At 36.7% G+C, this 15608-nt stretch overlaps 1 protein-coding gene across 7 annotated transcripts in view; it reads right to left on the bottom strand.

The window, feature by feature from the left end:
- Positions 1 to 3343: 3343 nt before the first annotated feature.
- LOC121875476 (tau-tubulin kinase homolog Asator-like) overlaps positions 3344 to 15608 on the bottom strand; it is a 97212-nt gene continuing 84947 nt past the window's right edge. For 6 of the 7 annotated variants that reach the window (XM_042380038.1, XM_042380044.1, XM_042380041.1 and 3 more), the window contains one exon: positions 3344 to 7440. In XM_042380038.1, the coding sequence (XP_042235972.1) occupies positions 7356 to 7440 (85 nt within the window). In that variant the 3' untranslated portion in view covers positions 3344 to 7355. Of the gene's footprint in view, positions 7441 to 8697; positions 8792 to 15608 lie in introns of all 7 variants that reach the window. The other variant, XM_042380042.1, reaches the window with a different exon arrangement.

Raw genomic sequence — 15608 nt, 5'->3', positions numbered from 1 at the left:
GGACATACAAAGCCAATATATCTACATTTTATTCTACCACTGTGAATGGCAAAGTTAATTAATATCACCACTCCAACTGTTGGCCCAAACAAGTCGTAAAGTAGTTCTTTCTTGAAATACATTGAGTCACTAAGGGAATACAAAAATAAAACATGAATTTAGGTCACTGAATTTATCTTATTAGTAGCAAATTGTGGTTAAACTGATACACAAATGAAACATGCCTGGGAAGTACCTGGCACTAGTTACCTGGCATATTTGGACTTATTAAAATATGAAATCTAGGCTAATAAGTAATTATACTAAGGAAATAATTATTTTGGTAGTGCTGGACGGTTATTAATTGCGCTCATTACGAAAATTGGGTCGATATTATTTCTGATAAAGGACGTCCATTGACCATCACGGATGGACCAGTTTGGATTCACCTGGCATTGGTTACCCGGCATATTTGGACTTATTAAAATATGAAATGCTACAAAGTATTTATACTAAGGAAATAATTATTTTGGTAGTACTGGACTGTTATTAATTGCCCTCATTACGAAAATTGGGTCGATATTAATTCTGATAAGGGACGTCATTCACCATTCCTGAGGAAACTGTTCTCACCACTCTTCAAATAGACCATTTACGAATTTTTTTTAGTTTAATTTGATTTCAATATATTTCTACACATAAATTAGTTGTATTAGTTATGTTAAAGGCTTACCTTTTATGATGGTTAGGCGAATTTGGAGGATATAAACGGCGATGAGACAAGTAGAGGCTGGCGGCATTTTCCGTACACAAACGCGGACCGCTTTTAAAAAGAACAATACAATTCTGCATGTGCTGTTCTATGTGGAGTATATCATATAACAAATATTATTCCTTTGCAGACTTATACATTTTATGTGCATCCAAATCAAGTTCCTTTCTTTTGGTTTCAAAAATAGTTTCATCGCAGTGATCATCGGACGTGTACCACGAAATTTCCCCACGTTTCAATAACGAATCGTACATGTTTTTTTTTAGCGAAAAACGCTTCTTGCACAACAACCATGGGAGTACCACGGCATGGTGTACACCACGGCTGATCTTGCAATTGGCCCTATATGCCAAACCACTGCTTTATACCTTTACAATAAACTAAATTTTACAAATTATTGAACAATTATCTAGTTGTAACTATAGTCAACATGTAAATAGATAATGAAGATTGTAATAAAAAAATAGTTTGGGCAACTAGTAAGCTGATAAGCAGTAGAAATTATAAATAAATAGAAATTGTAAAAAGACAGCTAACACCCTGTTCCAGAAAGGCGTTACTTAGATGGTCTGTCCCTCGTAATGCTCTTCAAGAGTCAGTTTGCTTCCCTGTATGATGATATGCTAGAGACTGTCAGTTGATTAAAAATGCCCAAAGAAGAGGGTAACCAAACTTGTGCCTGCACTACATCACCTAGGGTACCCGGAGACATTAGAACGCCTTTAATTGTCTAACTTACACTATAGGAGGGCAACTTATTAGAAGTTTAGAAACACCTCAGAAGACATTACAGTACTCACGCGAGTGTTTATACCTTGGAATTAGTTATTTTTACCGCCACACCACCCAGTCAAGTACTGTACTGCGGTATCCTCCAGGACTAATTTTGTTTAAAACTTGGGTTGAAACACGACGACCCTCTTCAACGGAAGAGGGTCCATTCACGTGTTTGCATTATATATCAATCTGCCAACCACCAACTCAATCACGGTGATTACTAGATACTGTACCCTGTACAGACCTGTCTCACACAGGTTTGAGCACATCATTCTAAAATCAATACCCATTGCCAGGAGGAAGCCAACTTTTTGGACAACTCAACTAAGAAAGTACAGTACAACTCTCCGTACATTTGCTAATTATTTCCCTTATGAGAGACGTTTTAGATCCTCGTATCATCAATTTATAAATCCATCTTCTAATGTATCTTAATTCCACCTTTGTCTCTAACTGAGGGATAAGTTTTTTATTTGTTGTTTTTAACGGGGATTAGCCCACCTAGGCACAGGTCACTGACCCACATCGGGGCCTGAGGGGGGAGGAAATGTAATAATAATAATAATAATTAATAATAATAATAATTCATAGTAAATAAATTTTATAATAAAACAAAAATAAAATAATAATAACTGTAATAATAATAATAATAATAAAGAACCATAAATACAAAAATGAAAAAAAAGATCAAAAGCGAGAAACAATATATATTTGTGTTGTCAATAGTAAGAGAAACAACTGAGACCCTGCAAGTGTGTGTAAATGAGGCAGAAAGTTAGATCAGCAACCTGGGACTTGGTCACAATTTTTTGTGATGCCATATGGCAGCAGGGTCTACCATTAGACAACACATTATGTTTCCAATATCTTCCCAGGCGGTAGTACCTCCCTGTTTGGTAGCTGCCTACTACCTACTACCTAATTTCTTTAACCAGTGATATGCACCTTATTTATATTCATATACAGTACGGTACTGTAATTGCTTTGATCAACTCATGGTTATGTATGACTGAACTGCACAAAAGTACAGAAAACAACAATTTGTAATAGTGTTCAAGGTTATTGATTATACTATACATGTTTGGAATGAATGCTTAGAGTAACTTTTTTCTGTGGTATATTTTATTAAATTTAATTTATCATTTACCTACTTATCAGCTGATTAGCTGTGGTCTGTTCTTTTGTTAATGTTACAGGAAACCAGAGTACATACCTGGAGGAAACCTGTGCTATTTGATAGGGTCACACCGGATAACACCGTTCGCATGTGTGTCTCAAGGCCAGGACTCAAATCCATACTTTTTCACTTTTATCCTCTTCACCGCTGATTGGCTCATTAGCTGCTTGGATGTGAGAGATAAGTGTGCTCCCAATACCCCTGCACCACCAACACCCCCTGTACCACCATAGTCTCAATATAATTTTTTTTCCCCAAAATTTAGCTTAAAAAGACACAGAACCATAGCTAGGTGTTGGGCAGCTTGCTGTGGCCACAATTGGTTTTATTAATTGTATTAACCAGTTTACTGTATAGTATTAGTGATACCCTCTGTGATATTCTTTTGGTCATTATTATACAAGGACTTTAAGGAATCTTGTCACTTTTTGTCCAGAAATGTTTCACCAATTAAACTGTAAAATAAATTTAATAAAATTATGCCCAGTATTATTTTTTTTCGTTTTAAGTTGACTAAGGTTTTGTTTTAGTTACTATAGCTCTTGTGTCTCATTTTCATACCATACGAGTAAGTAGCCCATTCATAAAAGAAGTTTGTTTACAATGAACTATTTGTAAGGGGATAAAACACATAGACAATTAGAAGGCATTGCTATAATTTAATTGTAAATAACAATCTAAGTACACAGAACAAAAATATACAATCTGGACATTATAGTACATCCGGCCAGTAACCACATGAATAAAAAAAGGGTGAAATAAATGTAAATTTCGTTACTGATACTGAAACACTTTAAGAAGTCATAGGAAATGTGTGGGTAAAGAAACACCTGACAAACATGACTGGTCGTGGTGAACCTCTACACTGCACTGTCACAACCAATTATTCACCAAGACAAGCTCAGTGTAACACATGATCTTTTTTTTTTAAATAGTATTAAAGATTGTGTAATGTTTCAGATTATTTTGCTACTGCATGATAGGTTCACCAACATAAGGCTCATTAACACAATAAATATAAAAGAGCTGCATGAACGTATCATAAGTGACGTTCCTAACTTTGCAATAGCCAGACCTTACATCACACATGCGCATATACAAACTCATAGAGCTTGATGAACACCAGAAAGGCTGTGAACAGTCCATGTGTGACATTACTAATGCCCGAATGCGAGGTTATGAACGTCACCAAGCACTCCTCAAGTTAAATAATGGTTGAACAATTGCTCTCTCCATTCCCTATACCATTATGTTCTCATCTATCACTTCCCTTGGCGCATTCCCTGTGTAATTGACCTCCAACATGTGCAACAAAGCCATATCAAGCTTCCAGGAGATACAGGGAAGGTAAAAAATCTTCTCCAAGTTATATAATGTATGGAAACAAAATGAACTCCATTCACCTCTATGGAACAACCAAAGTTCATAAAATTTCTCCAAGCAATAATAAGCTCAAGTACAGTGTTTACCTTTCAGGGTGTTAAATCATAAGTTTTATTATAAGGAGATGTAGAAGACCCTAATCTATTTCTCCAGGAGACAAAACAAAGCTCTACAAAGCACTGGTTCAACAATACATAAGAGGCAAGTCGTCAATATAAAATATGCACTGTGGCATATGATTTCTATAACAATAACTCTGGGAAGTTACCGATAGTCTGCAAAGTGGTTGGTTTGTCTGGGAAACTGTAAGTCAAAGGAGGAGTGTACAGAGTTGACAGAAATTAAATACTTATTTTTGCATGCAAGCTGCTTTTGATTTCAGGGTTGTCTCTTGGTTATCTTTATAGCCACAAATGCAGTGAGATGATTTTCTTAAGTTTAGCTAAAAAACCTTCCCATAGAAAGGAGCTTAATAAATGAGATTCAAGAAGAATTAAATATCTACAAGTCTAGTTTAAAAATCAAGGCATTTAAATAAATACCAAATCTCATATCAGCTATAATCATATGACTGATAAATATATTTTCACGTAGACACTTGCATACCTATTAATGACTAATGCATGACTATTAACTTTTCACCTGATTCACTCAAACAGTTGAATGTATTGTTGGTAAGCACCTTTATTTGGGTGACATTTTTATATAGCTCTATAATTTGCCATAATTAAATGTGCTATGCCAGATATAGTAACTGACAAGTAAAATATTACAACTTCTAATCCATGTATAAAACTTGGGGGTTCTCAGTAAAATGTCACAGCACAGATACAGTTCCTAAGCTTGGTGAATGTGGAACATGAAGGATCCTGACAGTAGTAAGATATGGTTAATTTCAGAGAACTTTGTCATCACCCACCCTCTCTTAACCTCTGTCTGATGACAATAACAGTCAATCCTCCATCCACTCTCACCATTAATACAGTTTAACTCTACAATACTTGTAAAAGAGAGAGGAACATTTAGTACAATCAAGACTTGTTTTATCATATGGATATCAGGAGTCTAAGTAGTTTTCCAAATGTGTATCGTTTTATATTTCTCAGTGTTTTCTGAAAATTTTAACACATCAGTGAGCTTTGTACCATAAAATGACTACAAAACATTTTATGTTTAATAAAATAGGTAATCACATTACAGTATATAAATTTGATTGATATTTAAATACATTATTTTAGGATCTCATCACATACTTCCTGAAGGAAGTTCATCCCAGAGGCAAATTTCAATAGTCTACACAACTTACAATGCTGATACACCTAAGGCCTGAGTAATCCTTGCTTTCTTGATCTTATAGAGTATTAGTACATAAAAGGCCATGAGAACTAAAATTTTCCCTATTATTTGTACTACAGAAACATAAAGATCAAATTAATCAGAGTTTGTATTTATCTCTTACATCACCAAAACCAAAAATAAATACTGACCATAACTTAAATTCAACTCCTTCATCCATTCAGACATGGTACTTTAGACTCGCAGTTTCCTCTGTGATATTACATTACGGTAACTTATGAATTTGTTCCCCACAATACTAAGACCAAAAAGCCAAGGTAAGCACACCATTTTCTTCTGCATTCTCAAAGAAACATCACATTAACTATGCTTGCCAACTTTCAGCACTGCATTTACACAAATATATTTTCTTTACTGAAGGGGAAATGTTGATGTAACAAACCTGCAACACAGGTAATGGCACAGGGGACAAAACAGAACCCAACTCTTGACTCAACAAATAAACATTCAAACTGCATCATCAGCATACTGTATGTGCACTGCAGGAATACTTACAGCATTCGTAGTTAGCTTAGAGAAAACGACAAAGCTTCAAAGTGTAAGGGCTACTGAGTATTTGGGCAATATGCAAGAGATACTCTGAGACACTCTAGAATATTGCAGTTATTCCCCAAAATAGTTCATTAACAGCAATATCAAAGGCTAACTTGTATTAGTAAATTTACAACAGTTATCCAGAACCCTTAAAGTGAATACAGGTACCTAGATCAGAAGAAAACATTAAAGAATATTACATCACATTTGACCATAGGTGCCTTTTTAAGTATGGTATCTAAATTGTAATGTACATTAAAAGTATTTTTTAAACTGATGTCTTTCTCAGCAAAAAGATAACTTTAATGACCTGGGATTTGTAGCCAGAACGACCTATAAAAAGTCAATCAATGGCAACAGAGGATGGCACAGTTACTATCTAACCTAGCGAGTGTCAGTACACAGAACGTACATAGCAAATATCACAACCATGTGCAGGTGATGTTTCAACCGGCTGCACCCCCATTGCACTGACCTGAGTCTTACTCTGGCAACTGAGGGCACTTGGCTCCCATCACCCTCTTACGACCCAAATCTCACACTGGCAGTTTAAGGATAACAGCTCCCACCATCCCCATCACATTACCACATGTGCCACACTGGCAGCTCAGGGTCCACTTCTCCAATCACCTTTAGCCACACATTACCCCCATGTGTCACACTGGCAGCTACTGAGGTTCATTATCACACTGCCTAATATTTGCAGCAGAGATTCTCTGTCTTTGAGAGCCTTTAGGCAAGCTGCTTCACGCAGTAGCAGCTGCAGAGAATTTGCATATAGGGGAAAAGGGGCTTTCTTGTACCATAACTACAAGTCTGGGGTCACTAGTGGAGTTGCTCTTGTTTCCCTTATCTCTCACCTACCTAGACATAAGAATATCCACACCTTCTAGGCCTCTCACTATAATGAATCCTCCCAAGCAAAATAACAGCTTCAAATTTTCTTAAATGAGAGGGAAAAAGCACCATTTGGCAATATTTTCTATGCTGTTAAACACGTGGTGGTTTGAAAAGATTTAGACGACATCTGCTCAGCTCTTGATTTCTGTGTAATGAGAATGGCAAAGTTTTGCCACGTCTTCTTAAAAACATTTGCCAACATCCACATAATTTTCTTGTTTTTCTGTGTTTTAATTTAGTTTCCTTAACTAATACTAACTGTTGTTCAGGTTGCTGGTACTGAAAATATGATTCGCCATAAGACTGTGTTCGACTGAGCTCACGGGTACAGACATTACACGTGATTGGTGGGGAATTTGTGCGTTTGTGGATGTGTGAATGGAGATGTGTTTGGGAGGTGGGCGAGGAGCTGCAAGTGAGTAGGCCTGGGAGCTGGACGCCTCCTCCTGCCGATGAGGACTAGGGCCGAGGTTCCTGTCAGTCTGGAGAAACAGTGCGTTGGTGGTGCTGCCTCCTGTAGTTGTCACTGCTGTCCGCACTCAAAGGCCGATACCGCCTTATCCTGAAACAAACATATTCTATGAAGGTACAGTAACACTGTATTTCTTTAAAATAATATCTTTATACATTCTTCTGGATAACTAAACATGAACCACTGCAATTGTAATGATACAATATGTTGAATAAAAATAAAAACATAAAAATATAAGTACAGTATACCAGATTAAGCCACATGCATACTATTTAAACATTGATATCAATACTGAATAATAACCACTGACAAACAGATAAGCACATTAGCACTAAAGCAACAAGCTCAACAAACAGCTGTAATTATTATATATATTATAATAAAATGTTTGGCATGTTCTTTCACAAACTTATCTTTCCATAAAGTTGGGTTTCTGTGACTTTTATGTTCCATTTATGAATTCTGTTATCTAATCAGAGATACTACTTACTGCTTCTAATGTTTTAGTAGTTTGTTTTGTCTTGTTTTGTTTTTCATTCTTATTTGCTTAGTTCCTAGATCTTTTCACTTCATAATTTAACATGACAGCCATTAAATATGATAGAGATACCTGTACAGCAGTACAGTATTCAAAATTTAAGACATGAAGGAACTTCAGAAATGAATAATGTGTGTGAGAAATCTAAAGATATTGATGTCAAGTGGTTTAAGGGGATAGACGTGGTGCAGATGGGTGATGTTGGGGTGTGTCATGTGACCGGGATGGACCACCTAGAAGTCTTGGGGCTTTGTCAATAAAAGGGAACACCATAGCAGTGCACATATGCTATATCAATAAGAGTGAGTGAATAACACCAACTTTTAACCCTTCTCCAGAAACTTTTCACGCAAGCTCTTCAATTCACTTAATTGATCCATACATCCCCTGCTTTTCTCAACCCACACTGTCCCCCCCCCCCCCACACTCTTCTTTCGATACAAGTCTCAAAAAAAATCCTGTCATACACTTTCCCTGGTATATTCTAAAGATTATTCTACTATAATATTTGCATTCACTCTCAGGACTTTTCCCTTTAAATTGTACAGGGGGAACTTTACGTTTCCCTTTGGTAGCCTTCCCTCTGTAATCCACAGTGTGTAAACTCTCGTCACCTCAATTACTTTTCCATCTATGTGATACAGGAAATCTCAAATGTTTCAGCAGCTAGTGTACAATACAATAGAGCTACAGCTGTAGTGGTGGTTTCATTCTTAAATTCAATTGTTGAGGAATAGGAAATGAGATATGGTGACATTTCAGTTTCAATGTTACATTTGTATATGCACAAATTCTAATTTCTGGCTCACCTTCACCATGTTTGTTTTGAACTGTGATAGCATCTCTCATTGGTTGGCGAATCTGCCAATCAGATGCCGTCGTTCATCACTAGCTACCTGATGTCTATGCATGTGACAATAGGGGACCAGTTTAGTGGTGTGGCAAGTCAAATGGGGTTATGACACTATCTAAGCAAAGAACAAACATCCTTTATAAATACAGTATGCCTATACTGACACTCTGAAATAATATACAGTACTGTAATGCTATAAAAACTTAAATGAATTAACTAAATGCCTTATGGCACTGTCAAGACTTTATCATGTAAGCTGCACTGCAGTGTAAATGAGTCTTATACATATGAAGTTTAGGACAAAAAAGATATATTACATGAGGTTTTGTATGTTTATGTTTAAGCTTGTCGTGGGATTTATGGTATACAATATACTGTATGGTATATATTCTCTTTTTCCTTTTATAATGAAGAGTACAGTACAGTAGTATATATGGTTATTATATATACTATATTAAATTCATGTCAATTCATTAACTCATTTTGCAATTACTGTAACTGTTTTAAATTATAGTTATTCCATAATTCTCTATGCTTCATTTTATTCAATTGGATATTTACCTCATCAACAATTTGCTCATAGCCATTTTATTGAGTGAAATTATGCAAAACAGCATTTCTAAGAACTGACTATTTTGGATAATGAACCACTTATACAAGTGATACTTAACTTCAAATACATGTAAACAATTTAATTTCAAATTTGATTTTTTGGGGGAGCCCATCTGTCAAAACTTTATCTAAGTTTTAATAATAAAAAAAGATGATGCTTGTGTCTTTGAATTTTAATTTCCTATTCTAGCTACTGGAAGATGTTCCTATGGTTACATCTGGTGGCAGTCTTATATTACAGTTTTGCAGTTATATTTTGAAGAGTAGCTAAATACCATACAATACTAATATAAACTGAGAAAATAAGACATTTTATAATTAAAAATTGGCATGCAGAATATACCAGATTATATTACACAGTGGATACAGCAACTGATTCTTAATAAAATTTCCTAGACAAAGGACCTCTGTGCTTTTATAATATACCACCTCATTAAGAATCTATACTCAATTTTAGTCACTTAATTCAGTGGAAATCTATGAATGGAGAACTATTTTGAAAATTATATAAAAAAAAATAAATTAAAAAAAGGTTAAAATACTGTAAGCTTGTATTGCATAAACTCATAAAATTCTCAAGTTACTCAGACAATAATAAAATTTGGGTTATTAAGTCAAATAAATAATTATTTTCTAAGATTGAGTCTATGAATAACCAAAGTTGATGTAGTCTTATGAGGAACAGATTAACCCAACAGAGCCAGTGAGTGAGGGTTTATCATGATCTAACAATCGTGTTTGGTTACCTGATGACCACCATGACTAGGCTATGCATCATAATTTTCACTGAAATATTTTCAGTACTTTTTGTACCAGCTTGAACTACTAATGTTAGGTGGAGCAGAAAAATGCAACACACACAAGCACAAAGATATGTTTCTGTTATTGTAATTAGACACATGAATAACAGATTCACTGTTACTTAGACACATGAAAAACTCATTCACTGTTACTTAGACACATGACAAACTGACTTAGAATGTTTTGACATGATGGACTTGATGTACGTAGTGGCCATGTCTCCCTATTTCTTAAGTGTGATAGTTAATTACATATAATATTAAACACTATCTATTTTTAAAACATATCCTGTACAGTACACCAAGAAATTCAGAAAAAGGAAGAGTTTCGAAGTGGGTTGGAGGAGTTAATAGCCTCAACACTTTCATGCCTTTTATTAATTAAAGGCTAATGGTGAAAAATATCTCCTGACAGTAAAGGATAAATTTAAGGATACAAACAAGACTAGTGTTTTTCCAAGGTGTTTTCCTCATACCCTGGTACCTGGTGCGGTGGAGAAGGTGTTGTATGGCGTCAAAGAGTCTTAAGAAAATGCTTACTGTTCTAATGTATGGAAATGCTGGAATGCTTATACTGTACAGCATGTAAACTATTTGTGATAAGGAAGAGTTCTGAGCCTTATACTGTACTGTACCGTACTCTGAAGGGCATGAAAATTATATCCATGCTTCTTAAGACTAGTAATGAGTATCAATAACCCAGAAAATAACATTGACTAGTTTACTCATAATTTTGTACCTGAAAAACTCATGCACACTGCTTTAAGGTTGGAGTGCAAAATTATCCTTCTTTTAAGTAACCAGTTGGATGCAGACAACTGTAGTGTATTGTCATTACTTTACATTTGTTTTTTTTGTGTTGTACAGTACTGTATTGTATATATAAATATATATTGTATATGTTTAGTTTTTATTCAGAAAAATCAGAGATCCATAAAGGGTTCAGTCTCAAGCATTCTGAATTCTTGAGGGTGTACTGTACAATGAAATTTCAAGTCTGGTTTTGTGAAATCAGGCAACAGTGCAGTACTGTAACTGAGAAGAAATTAATTTGAAGGACTATGACATTATGCCCTCTAAAGACCAGTGTTGCTAACAAGGTGACATACAGTAGAGTCTGTATTTAAGCGGCTTTTGTTTACGCGTTTGGTCATTTACGCGGTGCCTTGCCAGAATTAAATGCTTTAATTACGCAGTAAATTTGGTCATTTACGATGGAAGCGGCGCGGGCAGGGTACGCACAAGCTCGCCCAGTCATCAAAACATTACCGCATTCTTCACCCTCCACCCACCACAGCCAGCCCAAGTCAGTGATAGTGAGGATGTGGACTTTGAGGTGTTTGACAAAGAGGCCTTGCAAGCCTCTGTGGTGGATAGTGATACAATTGATACAAGTGATACAGGTGAGGGCCAATAATCTGCCCTCTGCCTCGGAACCAACCTCCCATCCCCGTGTGCCCAGCCATCTTTTCTACTAACGAAAGTGTTAAAAACCTAATATTATTGATATTTCTCTTAATTATTAATTGTGTGTGCATACCATCATAAAATTAAGATGTTATTTTGACTACAAGGTACGAATTGATTCGGAAAAAGTGGAGTTTGGGGGTCGGCCCAGTCTCTATTTCAATTAATCCCATATGTTCTGTTATTTCATTTACGCGTTTCTCGTTTTACGCGGGCCTCCACAGGTTCAATTGACCACGTAAATACAGACTCCACTGTATATTCAAGCCAGGGTCCCCAAGTACTGTACTGTACATCATAGATAATAATAATAATAAAAATAATACAGTGTAATAACAATAATAATAATAATAATAATAATAATAATAATAATAATAATAATAATAATAATAATAATGCATATATGCACTGTATAAGTTTAGTTGTGTTAAAAGAGCTGTAGGCTTCAAGTAAATGGAAAGATGTGAGAGAGAAGGGAATTCCACAACTGAGAAATGGAACAATTTAAATTAAATGATAAAGAAGATCAACTTAAGGGAACTTACAGAGTTGGGGTGGCATGATAATAAAAAAGGACACTGAAACCTCACCAATTCAATACAGTATTCAAAAATCATAATTTCAGGTTACCGGTAATCCAATATTTTGTCAATGTAGAATTTTCAAGAAGATTGTCTGAAGAAAATAAAATTACGTAGTCCAAGAAAATCTTGAAATAACCACGTGACTTCCATTATATAATGGGAGATGCAGTTTTGTGAGAAAAAAACAAAAAACACTTATCTTGTATACAGTACTTACCAGTTCTTTTAAAGTTCAAAAGTGAAAACAAAATTAAATACATTCACCGGTGCACACAAAATTAAATTTAAAAAGAGTACAGTATGCTTGGAAAAAAGAAAGAAAAAAGAAACATATCAAACCCAGGGTAAAGAAAGACAGTCAGTGCCCATGAAAAAGGTATCCCTCGCTTAGCGTTAATTCACTTAACGTTAATTCAGTTTAGTGATAAAAATATTTCTACTCCCTTTCTTACTTAAAGTCAAGTCAAAATTCAGTTTAGAGATAGATTGGCTCACTGGGAAGGGAAAAAACTGGAGATGAAGTGGCCTGTGAGGTGTCATGTTGCAATTGTTACATGTAATGTAATTATAAGAATTGTGGAAAAATCATTACAATACTCTTATGTGGGTTAGAAATAAAGAAAATATAATACATTATAAAATTATAAAATAAGGAAAATGAAAAGCATGAGTGAGTATTTATGTGTGAAGTGAACGCATATGTGGAGGAAGTTGGCTGTAACTGCATCACTGACTCGCCACCCACCCACGCGCCCTCCCCCGATGTGACATCACGGCATACTGTACACACTCACACACATCTCGGAGTCAGCTGGGTGACTGCCCAGCTGAATTGTGTCTCATCGCCCAGACGATGGTTTAAGTGCGGAAGGAGCTATTTTTTTATTTTTGTACGTAAAATATTTGCTATTGTATCTCATGATACGCTATGTATCAATTTTATTGTTTATCATAGAAATTTTGTTTTCATTTTTGACTTATGCAATTTGAAATTTGTTCGAATTACGCTCACCTTTTGCTCACTAAATCATTTAACTCTGAAGCACATCGTATATATAGAAGTTTGGTCTTAATAAATCAATTGTTCAACTTCAAAACCATATATAATGCACTCATTTATTATTATTATTATTAGGGAGTACAGTACTGTACTCAGTGCTTTGCTGTTATCCTTTGTTTAGCGATAATTTCGCTTAACCCTTAGGCCCCGGGTGACGCACCAGAACGTCTGAGTAGCGCGCCCCGGGTGACGTTCCAGAATATCCGCCTATTTTCCTGCCACTTTTTTTTTTCATTATTATTTTTGGAAAAGTTGATTTTTGTTTTCAATTTATCCCCGCATGGTGGGGGTGTTACTACCAGCAGCACCCTAACCCGGGGCTTAAGGGTTAAGTTTTCAGGAATGCAACCCCATCATTAAAAGAGGGACACGAACTTTGATTTTGTTGAAAAGTTATTCCATCATCTTTATTATCATAATATATATGATAATCATTACTGTACAATATTATTATACAGTATTACCAATAAAGTGTGTGCACATTACACAATGTATACTTCAGGATAAAGCAGTCAGGCACCCACACAACAGCAGTAGCAGCACCATATACATGTCATTTAGTTTACTTTTTTACTTTTATCCTCTTCGCCACTGATCGGCTTGTTAGCCGCTTGGGCGATTGGTCACGTCTTTGATTACTTTTCCTTTTCATTTATCTTTTTCACCAAAAGATCGGCTCGCTAGCCGCCCGGGCGATCGGTCACGTCTCTGTTACGCACTGTTGGCAAATACTGGGCATGCACCGGCTCCTGAATGTACCTGAACCTGCTCCAGTGTTGGTCAAGTCTTGTCTTGAAAGAGCTCACACTCGGTGCCGTCACAACACTCTCTGGTAGATTGTTCCAAGAGTTTACAACCCTCACTCCGAAAAAGTTTGCCCTCACAGTTTTCTGGACTTGCGGCTTCTTCAATCGTGAGCTGTGACCCCTTGTGGGGCGAGCGTCCGCCAGCTCCAAGTAAGGACACTCAACTGAATAGTGCCCTCTGAGATGCTTATACACCTCAACTAGGTCCCCCCTTGCCCGTCTGTAGTATAAGCTAGGCAAGTTCAGGCTCTCCAATCTCTAAGGGTAGCTGAGGTGCCGAAGTGCCGGCACCAGTCTGGTGGCCCTCCTTTGAACATTTTCAACCAACTGACAGTCCCTAGCATATCTCTGGGACTAGATGGGGTGACATTACTCCAGATGGGGAAGCACTTAACTCCTGAAGATCGTTACGAGGGGCGGACCGTCTCGATATCGGAACGACCTTCTTACAAGACCCAATAATTTATTTGCCTGAATTACCTTCTTCTCGCAATGGCCCGAGAACTACAGCTCATTGTCAACATACACACCTAGGTCCTCACATACAGTCTCAACTAGTGCAGTTTCTTCATCCCGTTGGGACATATGTTACGCCTCCTTACCGTTGGTATGCCCCAGGTGCATCCTCTTACACTTCGTGACATTGAATCTCAGCAGCCGTTCCTTCGACCATTCCTGGAGCCCACAGAGGTCCTTCTGCAGCTCTTCACAGTCAGCTTGGTTCTTAATTTCCCGATATAACTTGGCATCATAGACAAACATTTGTATGGAGGAGTGTACAACGTCAGGTATGTCATTTATGAAACAAACAAACAGCAGCGGGCCCAATACACTGCCCTGTGGTACCCCACTTGTGACAGGTACGGATGACGATTTCGTGCCATTAATCACCACACACTGCTTGCGGCCATGTAGAAAGTCTTCCATCCATGCTAGGACATTTCCCCGAATTCCGTACCCTTCCAGTTTGATTTTCAGCCTTTCATGGGGTACGCTGTCGAAAGCCTTGGCAAAATCTAGGTAAATATTGTTAATATTACCACCCCGTTCCAGAAAATGGGTCCAGATATCCAATACCTTGAGCAATTGTGTTAAGCAGGAGCACCCTGGCATAAAACCGTGTTGGCAATCCTTTACAAGATTATTTCGTATTAGATGTTCCATTGCGGCATCTCTGATAATACTCTCAAGTACTTTACATATTATGCTGGTCAGGCTCACCGGTCTACAATTGTTCGTGGAGTGCCGATTGCCCTTCTTGAAGATAGGACTCACATAAGCCACTTTCCATTCACTGGGGACCATTTGATATAAATCCCATCCAGTTTTTCTTAATCATGGCTTTCAAAAACCCCTAAGAACCCCAGTACTGTAAGAAGCCTTCTGGTGGCATTATACTGAAGACTGTGGTCATGCTCAGCTTCCCAGTACAGTATCAAACATCAAAACACACATCCCATAAAAATCACAAATTGTTCTCAAACTGTAATACTGTACTACTTGAGGCAAAAGTGCAGAATTGTGTTATAATTTTGACT

The sequence above is a fragment of the Homarus americanus genome, unplaced genomic scaffold (genome assembly GCF_018991925.1).
Source record: "Homarus americanus isolate GMGI-L3 unplaced genomic scaffold, GMGI_Hamer_2.0 scaffold418, whole genome shotgun sequence".
Classification (NCBI taxonomy): Eukaryota; Metazoa; Arthropoda; class Malacostraca; order Decapoda; family Nephropidae; genus Homarus; species Homarus americanus.
Note: the sequence above shows the minus strand (reverse complement) of the source record. Positions and strands in the feature narration are given on the sequence as shown.